General features: G+C 37.3%; 1 protein-coding gene and 1 pseudogene across 23 annotated transcripts in view; one reads left to right on the forward strand and one right to left on the reverse strand.

Annotated features, from left to right (window-relative positions):
* The window catches only part of INPP4B (inositol polyphosphate-4-phosphatase type II B), an 811,274-nt gene that overhangs the window by 275,221 nt on the left and 517,318 nt on the right, over positions 1 to 18,735 (reverse strand). For 20 of the 23 annotated variants that reach the window (XM_001142120.7, XM_024356306.3, XM_054683404.2 and 17 more), the window contains 2 exons: positions 12,367 to 12,417; positions 3,130 to 3,209 (listed from right to left, as the gene is read on the reverse strand). In XM_001142120.7, coding sequence (XP_001142120.2) covers positions 3,130 to 3,209; positions 12,367 to 12,417 — 131 coding nt within the window. Of the gene's footprint in view, positions 1 to 3,129; positions 3,210 to 3,548; positions 3,617 to 12,366; positions 12,418 to 18,735 lie in introns of those variants that run through there. The other 3 variants (XM_063809916.1, XM_063809914.1, XM_009448339.3) reach the window with 1 other exon arrangement.
* Positions 14,917 to 15,224, forward strand: LOC129143777 (U6 snRNA-associated Sm-like protein LSm3; annotated as a pseudogene).

An 18,735-nucleotide genomic window follows, 5' to 3' on the forward strand; every position in this document is an offset into this window, starting at 1 on the left:
TCTGGGCCTGAGTCCTTGCTTTGCTCTGCCATTAGTAAGGTATGTGATATGTGATATGAATTTCAACTAGTTCTCCGTTTTCTCTTTTGTTGAAAGAGACAAAATGTCAGTCATTAAAATCATGGGTTTTGCAGTTAGAAATGTGTGGTTTCATACCCTGCCTTTCCCATTTAAGAGCATTATAATTTTACACAAATTACTTAACTGCTTTCTATACCTCAGTTTCTTGATTTATGAAATGGAAATTAATAATAGCATCCCATTTGACAAGGGTCAATGAGACATCTCTAATGTAATTATCAGAGCACAAAGCACATAGTTGGTTATTGTCATCCTTATTATCATTCTTATAATATTATCAAGTGTCTTTCACAGCTATAATCATAATCCTCCATATAGAAACTCTACCTTGTTTACAAGTCTAGAAGTCAGGACTACACAGCAATGAATTAGAAAACAAAAACAGAAAATATAATTGAGATAAAAAAGAAGTAAGGGGAAACAGGAACTACCAAGTGCACAGTAGTGAAACAGAGTGGATGTAATATAAAGATGTAGACAATATTATTAAAGAGAACTCAAGTCCATTTGAGATGCTAGAACACTCAGAAACATAGTAAATTCGCATTTAACTAAAGGTGACATACGAATAGAAACCACTTTATACATCAGAGGCATTTTCCCCAATATATATAAACACATTTTACTCTACATCTTTAAAAATACACAATATCATATTTCATTAAGTTTGAGTCTAAATCTATAAATTAGATGCACATGTCTTGTTCCTTTAAGTTTTCTGCAGGAAAAAAAAATAAAAGCAATATATCCTCTGCCCTTGATCTCCAGTTCAAAGCACATATGACACGGAAGCTATATAAATCACAGTGCTCGGTCGAATTAGTTTGAAAGTTTTAGAATCTGAATTATCACATAAGAAGCCCCCAAAGAAACAGTGAATACAAGCACAACTGTAAGATTTGGGGAAGCTAAAATTAACCATGAAGAGAAGGAAATTTATTCATGGAATGCTCTTAGTTCTGTGAATTTGTTTTACAGAAATCAGAGAATTTTATTGTTTTAAAATTAATGACTATAAAATAAAAGTCAGAAATAATCAGTGCAAAGGAATATTTTAAAATACAATACAAAACAAAAATGCTTCTTAAGGCTGACCTAAGGCTCTTCTAACTCAATACTTAAGAGACAGAATCAGTGGAAAGAAAATAAATTACATCAGAATTTTTTAAAAAGCCATCTACCAGAAATCAAGAGGCTATGATAAATCTATAATCTGTCTGGTTCATAGGGAGAGAAAACCACAAATTTGGCAAAGCACAAAACTGGGAAAATAATAACCTAGCCATTTCAGAATTGGTTTTCTAACATTATTTTTTCTAGAAAAGTCAATTCTTCGTTGTTGAATTTGTTTTATATAATCAAGATCAAATGACTAGGAATCAGGGGTATTAAAATCAAAAGTGAAGAAATTTGTCTTGCTTTCATCTAAATATGAAATTTATGTATTTCTTTTCTCTTTCAAGGGTAATACCCTAAACTTGACCCTTCGGTTCTTGTCCTCTCTCTAAGGTACTGTGTGTTCACTAATTTTAATTTTACTAAGAACTGCTTGTCCCCTGATTTCTGTTTCAAACCAATGTCTAAATGTTGCACTAGTGTGTAGTATGCTCCTGATGTTAATGACTGTTATGTTATAATGAATACTGGGGCTTGTGAGTCAGTAAGATGAAGAAGAACATGCTATGCATCTGATCTAGAAAACATGTGGACTGCTAGTAGTCCTAAGGCAACTCAATGTTTGACATCTCATGTTATGAATCCAGGGGCATATGGGTCAGATTCAATAGTCAGGCTAGAATGATGATATTTTCTAGGTTATCTGTGACATTGATAGCCATTCTTTTTAGCTGACCATTTACACCTCAAACTGAAAACAGTAACAGCAGCAAAATTGTATTGTAATAATATCATAAAACTATAAAGATTTTTATATGTTTTCCCATACAAAATATAACACCAACACCGACACCAGATGTTTAAGAGACGTAACCTAAAGGAAGCTAGAGCCTCATTAGAATCCACAAATTATTTCTCTGCTTGAAGTATTACATAGTTTAAATTATCTTATCAAATCAAAATGAGGAGCTGTAAGGATTAGAAAAAATCAGAAAAAGACAAATCCTGGCATAGAGATGCTAGCATAAGCTATCATATCTTTATTGAAATAAATTGTTGGTTATAAGTGGGTCCTTGGCGGAAGGGTACAAACAAACTTAAGACATTGTCCAGCTCCTTGAAAGTGGTCTCCATGTTTCATGAAAATAAGAGAGTCTTAAGATTTACAAATGGTATTCTATGCAATTTTTGTATTCATTTATACCATAAAAATAGTGCAAGGCAGTATCCCCAATGTATGCATAATTATGAAAGTTACTATACGATTAGAAAACAATTGTTTCAAAATTTATGTGTTTTCAAATTTACTTTGAATTTTTAAAAAAATTTATTTTATTTAACACTCTTAGTAATTAAAATAGTGTGACTTCCTAAAGACTGTTGTCTTATCTTCTATTTCAAAGCAAACTGTACGCAGAATTAGCTACGATCTATTGTCTGCGTCAAGAAAGAATGTGTTTTAACTGATAAGTGGTTTATGTTTAATAGTATAGCACCAAAATAGGCTGAAAAAAGAATAATCAGCTTACTCTCTATTATCATAAAACTACAATATTGCCTCTAACATATTTCAAATCTGGAAAGTTATTTGATTAAAAAGTAACATTTTGATAAGTAAGAGAAAAAATATTTAATAACATGATCATAATTTATATTTACTTTCTTACTTTCAAAGAATTTCATCACTTTAATGATAATGTAATATTGTTTTTTTCTTATAAGGGCTAATAACATTTCACAACCTGAAACATGAACTTCAATGCAATTTTGAATAATTGCTGTTTCACTATAACTTGCTGCAGTGGAGAACATTAGCTATTTGAGAACTGACATCTAACATCTGCAAGAATTGTGACTTTCAAACACACTGGCCATCAATAAATATCACTTGTTATTAACTTTAACAGTATTTCTACAAACAAAGAGACCCACCTCAGGCTCAGGACCAGCAATTGCTCCTTTGACTTCAGCAGCTCTCCCACTTTAAAACTGGCATAGCCCAAGAAACTTCGCTGAAAATAACAGAAAGAATGGTTTCATTAACTTGAGGTTCTTTAATATTTTTGCTGTCACATCAATCAAACAAAATTAGTCTTTATAAGAATAAAATATTAAATCTATTAGCCTGACAAATATTTCAGTAACAGAGATAAAATTATCAATAATATATCTACCTCATGGGGTAGGATTAAAGGGTGAAAATGTATCATTTTCCCTAAAAGAAAAGAGACCAACAGGCTAGAAAATAACAAGAGGTAAAATACAGCACCCAGAGTTGTTTCACTAACTATAATTTTCTCTGCATATGAAAACTGAAGGAAAATAAAAGATGATATATTTTCCATATTTACCAATGCTGTTGTTCCTCTTATTAGAATTCCTCAAATCACTGGCAGCAACAACTTTGTATTCCAGATATGAGCAAATCTGTTAGTTGGAGCTATTTTTATGTGGGACTTTGTACAAGTTATAAATAGAAATGTTATATTTTTCCCCCATCACAGCAATGTTTAAAAGCATTTTTCCTTTGTTATTTCTTTACTAGCATGGGACAATTTCATTCTAATACACGAAAGAAAATGGCACTTATTCAGTTACATTTTTTTAAATTGCTTTTTTAGCCTATTATATTAGGTGTTGATGACCTATGAATATCTGCTTTCTACTCTTTTTGACTCGATGTAAAGAATAAAACTCCAAATTGTTTTTTTTTTCTTTCCCAGGATAAAAAACCTATCATCTCTTTCTAATATCCCTGGCTACTTCTGACTTAAAAGTCACAATCTTATGGGATAAATAACATGAAAAAGAGCTCTCATTCTTCCCTTAAGGTCAAGGAGTAAATATGAAAATATCAAACCCATGTTATTTCTTATGCCACTGCAGCCTAACAAAATGTAAATACTCCACAATAAGTCAATGCTACTTCTTCCAGAACAGTCTCTCATCATAGGTCTGCTGCCGAGCTACACTAGAATGAGAGGCTGGACAAAGAATTTGAGGGTAATTGCATCTTTTTCGAGGTAAATAGGAAATTATTTCACACATGAAAGGCTACATCCACACTCAGAGACTGCTAGGCAGAGGAAAGAAAAGCTTGAAGTTGGAATTTTTCTCCCTCTTTTAAAATCTTTAACTTAGATGAGCTGGTCCTAAAATGCTTAAAATCAAACATTTGGTAAAACACGCTGGTCATGGTGGCTCACGCCTGTCATGCCTATAATCCCAGTGACCCTGGAGGCTGAGGCAGGAGGATTGCTTGAGGCCAGGAGTTCAAGGCTGCAGTGAGCTAAGATTGCATCACTGCACTCCAACCCAGGAGACAGAATGAGACCTCATTTCTAAAAAAGAAAAGGAAAGGAAAGGAAAGGAAAGGATAGGAAAGGCAACTCGGTTCTGAAGGAGATACCCAAATATTGCTAATGATAAACCCAATTAATTGACTTAAAATTCAAAGAGCTGGTTTAGACACAAAGTCACCAAAGCGTGAAAAATCTGAGACCAAATTATTAGATGAGGAACATTAGGCAAAAAATAGATTTGTGGAAACAAGCTCTGATGATAGGACCGTGAGTGATGAAGTAGAGTGAATCAAGATAAAGAAGGAAGTTTGTGAGCTGTATCAGTAAAGCATGCAGAAATTAGGGTGACTTTTCAGCCAGGGGCAGAGAGGACTCGGAGAGATCCTCCTGAATCAAAGTATTTATGTCACCTCACCAGAGATGCTCTCTAAGACATCCCTATACGAAAGCACACTACCGTCCCACATACACACTCCTCTATTCTCTATTCCTGTTTTATTTTTCTCTATTGACACTTATGACCACCTGACATATTATATATTTATTTTGCACCTCTCCAAAAAATAATTGAGAATTGAAGCTCTACAAAGAGCTTTCTTTTGTTTGCTGATAACCCCCCGCTGCATAGCACACAGTAGGTATCTGGTACATATTTACTGACAATGAATGAATGAATGAACAAATGGCATAGACACTGGCCTTTAAGTAAGTGATTCTGTTACATATAGGAGAAAAGCTACTTTTGCAGCTATTTATAAACTACTGTTCACTGAAATGTGGAAAATCAAAACAATTTTATAGTATGCAGATCGTATACTGCTGTAGTGAATTTTATTTTAGCATTTTGTATTTTAAAGAGCTGTCGATCTTACTTTCTCCTTCACTGATAATCATCTTTTAAATTAAATTCCCACTCATTATTCACACTCAAAGAAAACTTTTAAGCAATCATAAATTTTATGAAACTCCAAAATTGCAAATTATTTTCTATTTGCCTTTTAAGATTTTGGAGGTATGGATGGTTTTAAAATTGATAAAGCTGGCTACACATGTCATGAGATTATTGCAGTCTTTTTGGCAATAAAAGTAGCAAACACCCCACAGTGGAATGTAGCAGCTAGAGACAGGTGGAATTGCTATTTTCAGACATAAACTATGGACTCACCATAAGGCACAGCTGCAAGTAAAATTTATGACCGCAAGTCATTGAATGTTTCTCCTGTTCACCAGACCAGGAGCTCCTGTGGAAGCAGAACGTTGGCTTGTCCATCTCCTAGCTGAGCCCAGTGTCTGGAACAGAGGGCTGCACTGTGAGTGCATACAGTGTGCCAAGAACAATGCCCATGAGTCAGGTTTATCCATTATAACTGTTAGCCACTTGCTTGATCTCAAAGGATAATGAAAATGCTCACAAATAATAAGATCTGTTAAAAATCAATCTGGATAATGATGGCATCATACCATTACATTTTGTAAACTTGTCAGACAAGAGGAGTTATTATTTGGGTACCAATGCTATCCTTTTTTTAATCCTAAAAATAACTGTATATCAGGACTGCATGTTGTATAAACTACATTAATAAAATCAAAAAATGTGAAGACAATTGTTTTATGCTGCAACAACAAACAATGGGATTGCCTATACATTTACTTTCGAGCTGGTTTCTTGTTTTCTTCACCTCAGTATAAATAAAAGAAGGATTCTCTCACCCTCAAAGTTAGAAAATAAATCTTTTATCTATGTGAATACTCACTGAACACATTGTAAAAGAATGAATGAGAAAAGAGTCTTCTCTATAGTACATGATGCTAATGTAAAAGAATAATTTAATATAAAACTATTGTATCTTTGCTATCACTGTCATTATAATCATATAATTTAAGATAATTTATTTAATTTTTTAATATTTTAAATACAATTCAAGGGACAGTGTTTTCTGAATCTCCTTTGGTGCTGTTTCTATCACGGGAAAATAAAGACAAAAAAGGGAAAGCTTCACTAGAGTTGGAGCTCAGAGGTCTGAAGTGTGGCTCTAAATCAGTTATTCTGTCCAAAAATGAAAATCTGGACAATTACATTACTTCTTCCAGCCCCCAGGCTCACCATCTACTGCTAAGCATTGTCACTTCTTATTTCCCTGTCTTCTCTCTTATGAAGTCTGCGGTCTTGAACAAGTTGCTCCACTACTCTAGGCCTTAGTTGCTGAAAAAAAATGCCTATGATAACTTATCTTTCTCATAGTTATTGCTATGAGAAAATTAAAGAAATCCAGACAAAGAAAACATCTAGCCAGGAAAATAAAACATCTCCCATAAATAGAACTTTGCATAGTGATTAAGATCATATAACCAGAAGTCAGATGCCTTAAAAGTATCTAATGTGCAGCTTAAACACTTTTGGGAAAAGGCAAAGTATTTTTTAAAAAGTCTATGAAAAATGCCTGCACTACAAAAAGAAAAATATATCTTTAAAAATAAATATGAGATTTGGGGGAAATATAACTTAGAATAAATTTTAGAAAAAAAGATGAAAAAAGATACAAAGGCCAAAAGGTACTATGTAGTTATGAGTATTATTGTTGAGAAAATGTTACCTATGATCCCTTATAGCTGTAAGTAGTATTAGATTACATAGGATGTTTAAAGAACCTTAAGGATTAAGGCCCTGATAGTCTGTAGATAAGGAACTGGGGCCTCTAAGAGTAAACTGGCTTACACATGTCACAGAACTAGTTAATCTGCAGAAGGCAAGTTAGAACCCAGGTTTCTTGCTTCTCTGTCCAGCATTCTTTCATCCCCACCATGCTATGCCTCATTTCTAGGACAGGTGGCAATTCCCTTTCCTTCTGACAGACTCTCTGCCTGCACGACATGCAGCTCTAACCTTTCTTGCCTGCTCATGACAACTCAACACTCAGTTATTCTGGTGCAAGAACCCCAAAGCAGATAATCATTAAATTGTTTGCTGCATGATTTCCATCACTCTCACCTAGCTGGACAGTAATATCAAACAGGGTGAAAAAAAGTGGTGCATCTGTCAGAATCCCTGGCCTCTCTCTACAGGGAGTGTCCACATGAATAGTGTAACCCACCAGCCCCTGCAGCCACTCTGAGCAAGTCACAGATATCCAGACTGCTCACTAGGATTTGACATCTCCATGCAGCAGATCCTTTGTGGCTCCCCAGTCACCTTTAAGGGGGTCAGAGAAGGTACAACACCATACATATGGCCACAGCTGGCCAAACCTCCATCATTCATGTCCTTCTCACAAAGCCTGTATTCAAATCACAGGTTTTTTTTATATTACAATTTGCATGGACCTCCTCAAATTTATTCAACTATTCTCCAGAGCTGTGCTATCCAATGGGTAGCCACTAGCTTTAGCACGTAAAATGTGGCTACTCCAAGTTGAGATGTACACTCAGTATAAAATACACACTGAATTTAGAATGCTTAGTATGAAAAAAGAAATATGAATATATAATTTATTGTATTGATTAAACTTTGGAATAATATTTTGCATATACTGGGTTAAATAAAATATATTAAAATTAATTCAGCCTGTTTCTTTTTACTTTTTAAAAACACAGCTGCTTGAAAATTTAAAATTACATATGCGGCATGCATTTTGTGACATACATTATATCCATTGAACACTGCTGGTTTAGAGGTTAAATGAATATATCAATAATATTTTGACCTATCATCATAAAACAACACACAGGAACTATGGTATAAGTTTTAAAAGGTGTTTGAAAAGTTTGTATCATAAGACTGATACACAACATCTCTTACACATAACTTACAGGCAGGCCTTTTCATAGCCCCAGTACTTTTTTTTTTCCTGTAAACCATAACAGGTATGGTTATATTATTTCCTACCCCATAGGAAGAGAAGAAGACTAAGTGAACTATTAACATTGAAAAATACATCAAAAAGAAAAAATAATTGGGAAGAAATCTATTAAAAGTTGATGAATAGCCCAAAGGAAACATTAAAAAGCACTTTAAGGTAAAGTCATTTATTACAGAATTTTATCTTTACTTGTGAATATACCTCAAAAGGTCTAAGAGCACATATTAGTATTTGCTTGACTAAGTCATCAAGAAAATATTTGGGTGCATCCACTAAATTCTGTTTGAGAATGCAAAGAAACACACCTAACATATTTGAAAGATTACAATAAAAAATCTAAACTCCTTTAAAAAAAATTAGAGTACTTGAAGAGTAAAGCCCTTGTATGTTGTAATGACAGAGCCATTACTGGCTCTATGTCCTCGGCCAAGAGCTTAAACTCTCCGATCTGTTTTGCGGTGTCCAAGGAAATATTTTGAGGATTCGCTGATAGGATGTATATTAACAAGTGGTACTTCATAGGTGGTCAACATGTGTTAACTTCTCTCTCCAAAATAACATGTAATCTGAGGGTGTTAGGAAGTCAATGCATGCTAAATTGTTCCTTTTTAGACTTATTCTTACTGTGCTTGAACTTTAGTTCTGAAATCTTACCTGCCATTTTGAGTTCTGATGGGTCACAAAATTTGTTAGATTTTTTACTGTATTATTACAGTAATTTCTAGAATTCCCCACCCATTTGTTTCTGGTGGTTCTAACAATACATAAAATGGTTGGCAAAATAAAATCATGGTGTGCTTTTTGATTTATTCAATACATAGATCATAGATTTGCTAGCTTCCAAGCACAAAGCCAGGAATATTAGAAATAGAGACTTTGCTCTCATGGAGGACATCTAGCAGGAGTGTGGAGACATGACTAATTGCCTATCTAACACACTTTCTCCCCATTCTTCATTACTAATAGCACCTCAGTTTTGTTTAAATGAGAATTGTACCCAGATTCTCTTCTAGCTAAGGACTTAGGCTCTCCCCAATACTATGTAAGTGACAGTATACAAAATGAAATTTCCCAGGAAGTTATTGTTTTCCAGAATTGAAGGAATAGGCCAGTTGAGCTTTTTGCCCTTTATTTTTCACTCAACCCAGAATGTGCTACCTGGGGTACCATGGCCAGTCTGTGCAATTCTCTAAGAAAGAAGGACCAGGAAGATGGATAGAGTCTGGTTGCTTCAAGCCACTTTTGAGTAGCTGAAGCCCTGGACAATTTTCCCAAGACTTCTATAACATGAGAAAAACAAACCCATTAATTAGTTTTAAGCCAGTTTGTCACGTTACTTGCCTTAGGGTACATTCCTAATTGCAAAAATAGGCATGTCACAGGATACCAATTGAGATTTCTCTTTTAGTCCAGGAATTATAGCCGAGTTTTTTCAAAGATGAAGACACAATGTAATAAATGTACCCCATTGTATGTTCAAAGAACCTTCAGTGTTTGAGGCCAGCAATCTCATTAACTTGCCTTGATGAGGAGCCAGTATAGAGACGCTGGTCTATAAGTAGCCACAATATACCCAGTTAATATAAAGCTAGGGCTAGAAGAGAGGAGAGGTCAGCATTTAGGAAGGTGTCCGATTTCAGAGATGTGGCTAATTTCTCTCTTAATCATCCCCCAGGAAAATATCTTTATCCTCAAAGCTGAAGCCAAGAGGGTCTGGCGCCAAAAATCACTTATAAAGCCTAGAGGTGTCTAAACCATGTTTACCTCCACTGGGAACTAATTGTCTCTCCTTTGAGAATCATTGAATATGATCCAGTGCCTGAAGCTGCTGGCACTCATAGAAAGGATCAGCAGAGAGATGGCTGAGCCGAAATAGGAAACCACACAATGGAACAGCCTGCATTTCTTCCATGTGGGATGGCAAGTACATGTGAGTTTCATGTATTTGGACAGCACAGAAAGTGGCTGACCTGGAGTCATGTGCTTGAATGGTAGATCTCACAACAAGTGGTTGTGGAATGGGGGTGGGCAGTGGAGGAAGTGGGCCCAGAGCCAGGTCCCCCATGGTAGGCAATTATGCTATGTAGAGAACCTGACAAGGTCCTCAGAAATATCTGTACCTGTGCCCATCAGAGAGCCAGCAAATCAGTATCTGCCACATAGAGGACTCTTAACAGGTAGCCATTGCCTGAGAAGCATCAAGTCTAGCAGTAAGAAAACCTTGCCCTCACCAGGGGCAAGCCCAGAATAAACCTCTGTCTCCCTACTCCTTCATTTTTGCTACCACAACTGAGGAATCAAAAGAAGAAAGGGCAGGACATGTGTGGGACTCACATTAGGCTTCCTCCCCACTGCACGTTGCTAGAGTCACAGAAAGTCTAGCCCGTAGGGGGAAATGGTGGGAGGAGGTAGAAGAAAATAAAATCAGAAAAGAGACTCAAGGTTTAAAATAATTAAGATGGATTCCCAAGAACATGAGTGAGAGAAAAAAATTGGAGAAATCTACACGACTGGGCCAAAATATCATTAAAGCTTCAAGCAAGGGGGATTCAACACAAGAGCAGTGGTGGAGTGGGGTCGGGGCAGGCAGTGAACACAGGAGAAAAAAATTAAACCAGCTAAGCTTCCTTGAACATTGATAAATAAATGGAACACCTTGATAGAATAATGTATTCCCCATATTAATAGTTTAAAAAGTCTCACATTTTATTAAGCAGTGCCAGGGGTGTGATGAGAGTGTACATTTAGGATGGAGGGTCCAGTTGGAAGCAGGGCCCCAGGGTGGTACTAGTGGAAACATGTGAGCTGGGCCCTGAGCTGTGGAAGGGAGCCCTCTCCCCATGAAGTGCAGCAGCCCAGGCTGACAGAGGGCCATCTGTCTGTGTCTGTGGAGGCCTGAGGCTGGGGAGAACTTTCTGGAAGCACTGGAGGAACTAAATGAAGGTTTGTGTAGTCAGCACAGAGATTGGTAGTAGAAGTGAATGGCACAAGAGGTTGAAGGCAGAAAAACTGCAAGGACTCCCTCAAGTCAAAGCAGTTACTCAACTAGTCCCAAGGAAGAGATGAGAGGCTTGTGTTAGGCATGAGAAAGCAAGACATCGCCCTTTTCCCTCTGCTTTTTCACTAACAGCTGCAGAGATAACTGACATTCTGCTCAGTCAAGTAAAACTTTGGTGTATGTTTTTGGAGTCCTTCCTTGGCAGGTTTGAGAAAGTGGCTGTGTTCAATGAGAAAATTAATGGTACCTAGTACAGTGCCCTACACACTGACTGGAAGAAGGTTGTCAAGTACCTGTAGGATTTCAGGGTATTTCAAATAGCTCTTCCAGTTGGCTCAGCCCCAGGGCTTCTTAGACCTAATTAACTTCTGGTCTTTTTCCTCCTCTCTGAACACACAGATCGCAGGGATTCAGCCTGTGGGCTATATCTTTTAGGAGCTGCCACCGCCTACTCTAGCCTTGTCTAAGCAGAAAGCACCCAGTACCTTCTTGTTCTTCTCTAAATTCTGAATGCTAGAGAGGCAATAGTTCAGTGCAGCAAGAAAACCTCAGCAGGATTTTCCAACATTGGACTGAACAGTGGTGGCTGCCTCTCTTTTGACCTTCATTACAGTGTTTAAGTGGCAGGAAACAGAAAATACCACAATCCTATGGCTGGTTCTCTTCCTCCTTCCTGAAGCGGTAGATATCACATCTGTAATTTCCCTCACCTCCTGTTGGTCCAGAAATCTTGGCTCTGAAACACAGTTCAGCTACCTGCAGGGCAAAGTCTAGGCTCATCTCTAGCCAGCTGAACTAAATATGAATTCACTTGAGGATGATTTTCAGGAAACAACAAAAAAATGAATTCCATGCAATTCAGCAAATACGTGACAGTGCCTCCTCGAAGAGCCACACGCTGTTAATGTAATTCAATTTTATTTGTCAGTTACCAAGCAGGAGGCCAGAGAAAATCCAAATGATTAATTTAGAAGCGATGTGTGTGCCTTCTGGAAACATTAGAAACACTTACCCCAACTTCTGGCGGGGGATCCTTATGTTCTGGTAGGACACTGGTTCGAACCTGTGGAGAAAAACATTTTCTGTAAGACTTTGGAGTAGAAACTAGTGCAGAAGCCTCGCACAGGTGCTGGGTTTCAATTTCCTTCATCTCGCATCAATTCAGACTCTGTGGCTAATCATTAATGAATTCACCTGTGTGCAACACCTGCAGCAGTGCAATGAAGCTGTGCTGTTACAGTTCCTGAACTTCCTGGACAGAGCTGCCTGGAACCTCACTCCATCTCTTTATCTAATACAGATATATCCAGGATTTAGGCAGATCTCTTTAATCTCCTAAAAAGGCAATCTTCATTCAACATTCAGGGACAGGAAAGAGCTGGTATAGAGAAAGCAATTCCATGCATGCACAATGAGTGTTCCCAATACAAAGAAATGATAAATGTTTGAAATTATGGATATGCTAATTACCATGATCTGATCACAATATATTACATGTATTGCAATGTCATTATGTACCTCATAAGTATGTACAATTATGTGTCAATTTTTTTAATTAAAAAAATATTCTCTGAATGAGCACCCACACTCATGCTTCTTATAGGATATCTTTCCCACTTGAGAATTCTGGGCCAAATTAACAGATATCACCATCTGAATTTACTGGAAAAGTAATTCTCAATTGTGGGAGGGGGAATAATGTAAAAGAACCGGTTATCTGGGCAAGCTTTCCAAAAAGGTGTTCTAGCTGAAACACTAACTCCTTATATAATCAAGAGACATGTATCTTCAACTGAGTGGTGATTTTCAATCCTGGCTGTACATTAGAATCACCTGGGGACCCTTTCAAACTCTTGGTGCGCCTCCATGCCCCCAGATATTCTGCTTCCAATGTACAGCTACTGACTCTACGGTTCTCTTAAGAAAACACATTTCTCTTAAGAAAACACATTTCAAATAAAAAAAAATCGTGATTACCTTTCTTGCTTCAGAAAAAGATAGGGAACATAAGAAAAAACAAGAAACATATCTAGTATGTCTTAATTTGAAATAAAGATGAGTTAAACAAGTTAAATGAATATAAAGCAATATACAAGGAGATCCTGTCTACTTGGAGAGAAAGGGGATTGGAAGGGAAGAATCAGGGAGCAACAGCCTAAAACACTTAAAGGATTAACATTTTAAGGGATCATTTTAACAAAATCTCTTTATGCATACTTCTCTTCAAATCCCTTAAGTCTTGACATACCTGACCATACCAGGTCAATCCTCCCAGATTGAAGGGATGCTTCTAATACCCCTAATAATATTAAAAGACTTGAATCAGCTCCTCATGGCCTGCTAATCTTGAACACAGTTGCCAAGTCCTTGAAAAAAGCAGCAAGCTATAATAAAATGTGCATTTGAACTTCTAGCTTAATGCTTTTTGTTTCTTTATGACACATCCAGCACTATCGCTTGCACAATTTATCAGTCATTATAACTCAAAATTGTTCATCCAAGCACAAAATAAATGACATGAGAGATCCCAATGGAGTAAACACAATTTGTAGAACACACTCAACTCTTCAACTCAGGACTGCATGACACAGCACTTGCTGGCTAAGAGCATTAGCAGTTTGGTAGCTGCATTAACATTTTTTGGCCCAGATTACCATTCAGTCCATTATCTGAAAGTCATCAGCTGGCCTCAAAGGACAAGGAAACTATATGCAAATAGTGGTGGTGGACAATGTATTGTGTGTGCATGGATTATACATAGTATGTATAAATATGGTTTCTCCCTCTAACTCTGTATGTATATGTATAGTTTGTTATACTACATATATACACATTAGTATAAAGTGCTATACATATAATGAATACTCACAACATGCACCATATAATGCACATATGTGTACTATTATATACATTAATTTTTTAAAAAATTGACAGCCAAATAACATTTTCAAAAGATATACACTTAAATTTACAAATAAAGTGAAAAGAAAAAGTCAGAAATTGGTAAGAGGGTCAATATACATAGAGTTGTATAAAGTATTTGATTTGGATCATAAATATTAATATAAAAGTATGTGTTTTAATATTGGACAAAGGTAGAAAATTTTTGACAATTAATATTCTTTATCCTATTAGTGATGTTATGGTACATAGGTTATAACAGTGATGCTTTTCTTATGTAAAATATACCCTCCATTGCAGTGAACACAAGCTAGGTAGCAAGCACTGGATGTGCCAGTGAATAATGCCCCAGTGTTTCTTGTTGAGACTTCAGAGGCTAGTGAGTGAGACACATGTGTGAATAATTTAGCACAATGCAATAAGTGCTATAATAGAAATATGGGCATTTTCCTGTGGGCATTTAGAATGAAGAATAACTATTTTATCCTGTGAGTTTCAGGAAAGGTTTCACAAAAGAGGTGGTCTGGGTTTTGAAGGATGAGTAGGAGTTTTAGGCAAGGAAGGATATGATAAAACAAGCAGAGTTTTATGTAACAAGCATCTGTCATAGAGTTCAGGGGGAAGAGTAAGAGTTCAGGGGGAAGGGTGCAGGATTTGAAACATGGCAGATTATGTGGACCATCAACAAACTACCAAAACCACAGAGGAGCCCCTGGATCTTATCAGGCTCAGCCTAGATGAGCAAATTTACATGAAAATGGGAAATGATGATGGCTTCAAGGCAGATTACATGCTTATGATCAACATTTAAATATGATGTTGGGAGATGTAGAAGAAACTGCGGCTACTATAGAAATTGATGAATAAACATACGAAGGGATACGTAAATCAATGAAACTGAGTATTCCAATGCTCATTATCCAGGGCGATGGTGTTGTCCTGGTTGTCCCTCCACTGAAAGTTGGCTGACACAAAGAATTTGTCCTGTATGGAAAATAGGAGACTTTGTACAATTGCCTCTTTAAATGTACAAAGCATTTGAAAGAGAAACCTGCATACATTTTGATATTAAGAAATAATTCTGAGGATTTTTCCACTCTGGAAATGAATTGATTTGCAGATAACTCATGACTTCTTAAGCTAAATGGCACTTTTTCCTCCAACTCTTCCAATAAATATAATCACCAAGATGCAAAAACCAAAACAAAAATGAACAAACAAACATAAACCAGAGCTCAGTTGTGTTCAGGAAATAGTAAGTATTCTGTTGATGCTATTGGGGCCCTGCAGGAAATGGCAGGAGATACATATGTTTGGGAAATTGGGGCCATTTACTGTAGAGGGCTGTCTCCCATGTTATAGAAGTGGAGTTTTATTCCACTGAAGTATTCCAGGCAATAGGATATCAGGGAAGGCATTGAATAGTGGAGTGGCATGATCAGAGCCCTTGACACATCCCAGATCTTCCCGAGTCACCTTGGGAAAATTATTGAACCTCTTCATGCCAGTTGCCTTTCAGCCTTTGTGTCAGTTATTTAACATGGGGTCAATAGACCCTACAGATTGTTGTATTCTATCCTTTTCAGCACTGCAAACAGTACCTGACCCAGAGAGAGAAGAATAAAGTGTGTGAGAAAGAAATGGGGGGAAGAGAGAAAATGAAGAGGAAAGAGGGGAGGAAAGAAAGAAAGGAGTGGAAGGCAGAGGAAGGAAGGGAGGAGGACCATGAGACAGGGAGGAAGAGAGAGAAGGAGGAATATGTCACTAAAAAATACTAAGGCCTGAACTGATTTAGATGAGACCTCTGGGTGAGGAAGGGATGAAGCAAAGGCTGTCACTGTAGCATTTGGAATATTCTGGTTCACTGACAATGTCATGCCTCCTGAGAATTTCAAGCCTTCCTTAGGAATTCATTTTCCCTTTTTTGGTCTCATCAGCAGTTCTTCTCTCTATTTTTCTTCACTATTCCCCTCCCTGTCCCTTCCTGGAACATAAGAATGTCTTCCTGACTACAAATTTAAAACATTCTTACAGCTTCCTTTTTTCTAGACTTTTATGATGTCAAATAAAGCAAGGCAGACCAATTAACGGTAGTGATCATGTAGAAAACCATGTTTCCTATTCCATCTTGAATATTTTTTAAGGTTCATCTAAAATAAATTTCCTGCTCTATCAACCCCAGAAGTTCAAAATTAAACTAAATTTATCTTAAAAACAAAACCAGGTAGCATACAGTGGGTTATTCTCACTCTTTCATGGAATTCCTATAGACTACTTCACAAATCTTAATTGTTCCCAAAAAGAGGCTGCTTCAGCTACCAATACAGCAGCGGAACATAGGACTTTAATGCTCATATTTATGCAAGACATACTCCTCAGACTAGTCAACCTTGTTACAATGAGCATGGGTATTGCTGTCCTGAGGGTGGGAGGACAGTGAGGACTGCTCCATTTTTTGCAGGTGAGTAGCTGAAAATCAGGCAATGGGGCTGCCTGAAATGCTAGGAGTCTGTTGGAGATCCAGACCCAGAGAAGGAAAAGGCCATGCTGTCCTGAGTCTGCACACTAGGCTGGCAGCACCTGGACCTCATGCAAGTGCATCTGCTCATTGGTAGGTGAGGGAGAAGCATCCTCCCTCTGGACAGTTTCAGCTGGCAGGCAGAGGGAAAGACATTGGTTATAGTGGAGGAACACCTCTCGGCAGGGATAGAGCCCAGATGCTCTTCCTAGAAAACTGTCACACCTGGAAATGTCTCTGATAATGAATGTGTCTCATTTCTTTAAAAGAAAAAAGAAAGTGTTACTCTAATTCTCTATGTACCTCAAATTAGAATATATCATCACATTTACTTGTTCTACTTGGAAGGAGACACATAAGTGTCTTAATAATCAAACATTAAAATTTGACTACAACAGAAATGTTTTGCCCCGCTTCACAGTATGAATTTTCTGGAAGGAAGCTACTCAACCAGGATTCCATATCCTAGGAATCCTTGATCCCAGGTGCAGCCATGTAGCTAGTTCTCACCAATGAAATGTACATGCAAATGATGTTTGCTGGATTTTGCAAAAGTAAATATAGTACACTCTCTCCACTGTCTCATTCTTCTTCCAATGGCCATACATAAAGGAGTCCAGTCTTTACGTGGTGGCTGAGCTGCACCTGAGTCCCAAAATTACCACATGAAAGAAAGCCATCTGCCAACCATCACTACTGTAGTAGACTGTTAAACAATTGTGTTAGTTTTCTACTGGTGTGTAACAAATTACCACAAACTTAGCTGCTGAAAACAACATCCATTTATTTGTTCACGGCTCTGTAGGTTAGAAGTCCAGGCATGATATGGCTGGATTCTCCACTCAAATCTCACGAGGCTGAAATCAAGGTGTCAGCTGGCTGTGTCCTCATTTAGAGGCTTCACTGGAGAAAGATGTGCTTCAAAGCTCCCTCAGGCTGTTCTCAGAATTTAGTTTCTTGCAACTCTTGAACTGTGGTCCTCATTTTCTTGATGGCTGTTCACAGGAGGATGCTCTAAACTCCTGAGGCCACACACCAGCAGCCCTTGCCATGCTCCCTCCTCCATTAAATTCAGCAACAGAGAATCTCCTTGGCATCAAATCTTCTCTAACTTCTGTTTTTAGGAAGAACTCACTCTCTTTTAAAGGATTACCTGATGAGGTCAGGCTCTCCTCAGATGATCTCTCTTTCAACTAGGCTATATAATATGACCTAATCATGAGAGTAAATGCTATCATATCACAGTATTGAGGATTATGCAGGGATCCTACACCATGGAGTGGTAATTTTGGGAACGATCTTAGAATTCCACCTACCACAATAATCAAGAAATAAACTTCCATGGTGCTAAGACACTAAAATTTGGATGTTTACATTTGTTTTGACAGTCAGAATAATTTAGATCCTCCGTTCTTTTTAATTTTAATAGGTTTTGGAAGAACATGTGGTGTTTGGTTACATGGATAATTTCTTTAGTGGTGATTTCTGAGATTTTGGTGCACCCATCACCTGAGCAGTGTACAGTGTGTCCAATGTGTAGCCTTTAATCCCTCACCCCACTCCCACCCTTCCCCAAGTCCCCCAAATCTACTTATCTTTCTTATGCTTTTGTGTCCTCATAGCTTAGCTCCCATTTATAAGTGAGAAATACTATGTTTGGTTTTCCATTCCTGAGTTACTTCACTTAGAATAATGGTCTGCACCTCCATCCACGTTGCTGTGAATGCCATTATTTGATTTCTTTTTATGGCTGACCACATTTTCTTTATCTACTCATTGATTGATGGGCATTTGGGCTGGTTCTATATTTTTGCAATTATGAATTGTGCATTATAAACATGCATGTGCAAGTGTCTTTTTCATATGACTCCTTTTCCTCTGGGTAGATACCCAGTTGTGGGATTGCTGGATCAAATGGTAGATCTACTTTTAGTTTGTTAAGGAATCTCTGCACTGTTTTCC

Source organism: Pan troglodytes, chromosome 3 (genome assembly GCF_028858775.2).
Source record: "Pan troglodytes isolate AG18354 chromosome 3, NHGRI_mPanTro3-v2.0_pri, whole genome shotgun sequence".
Classification (NCBI taxonomy): domain Eukaryota; kingdom Metazoa; phylum Chordata; class Mammalia; order Primates; family Hominidae; genus Pan; species Pan troglodytes.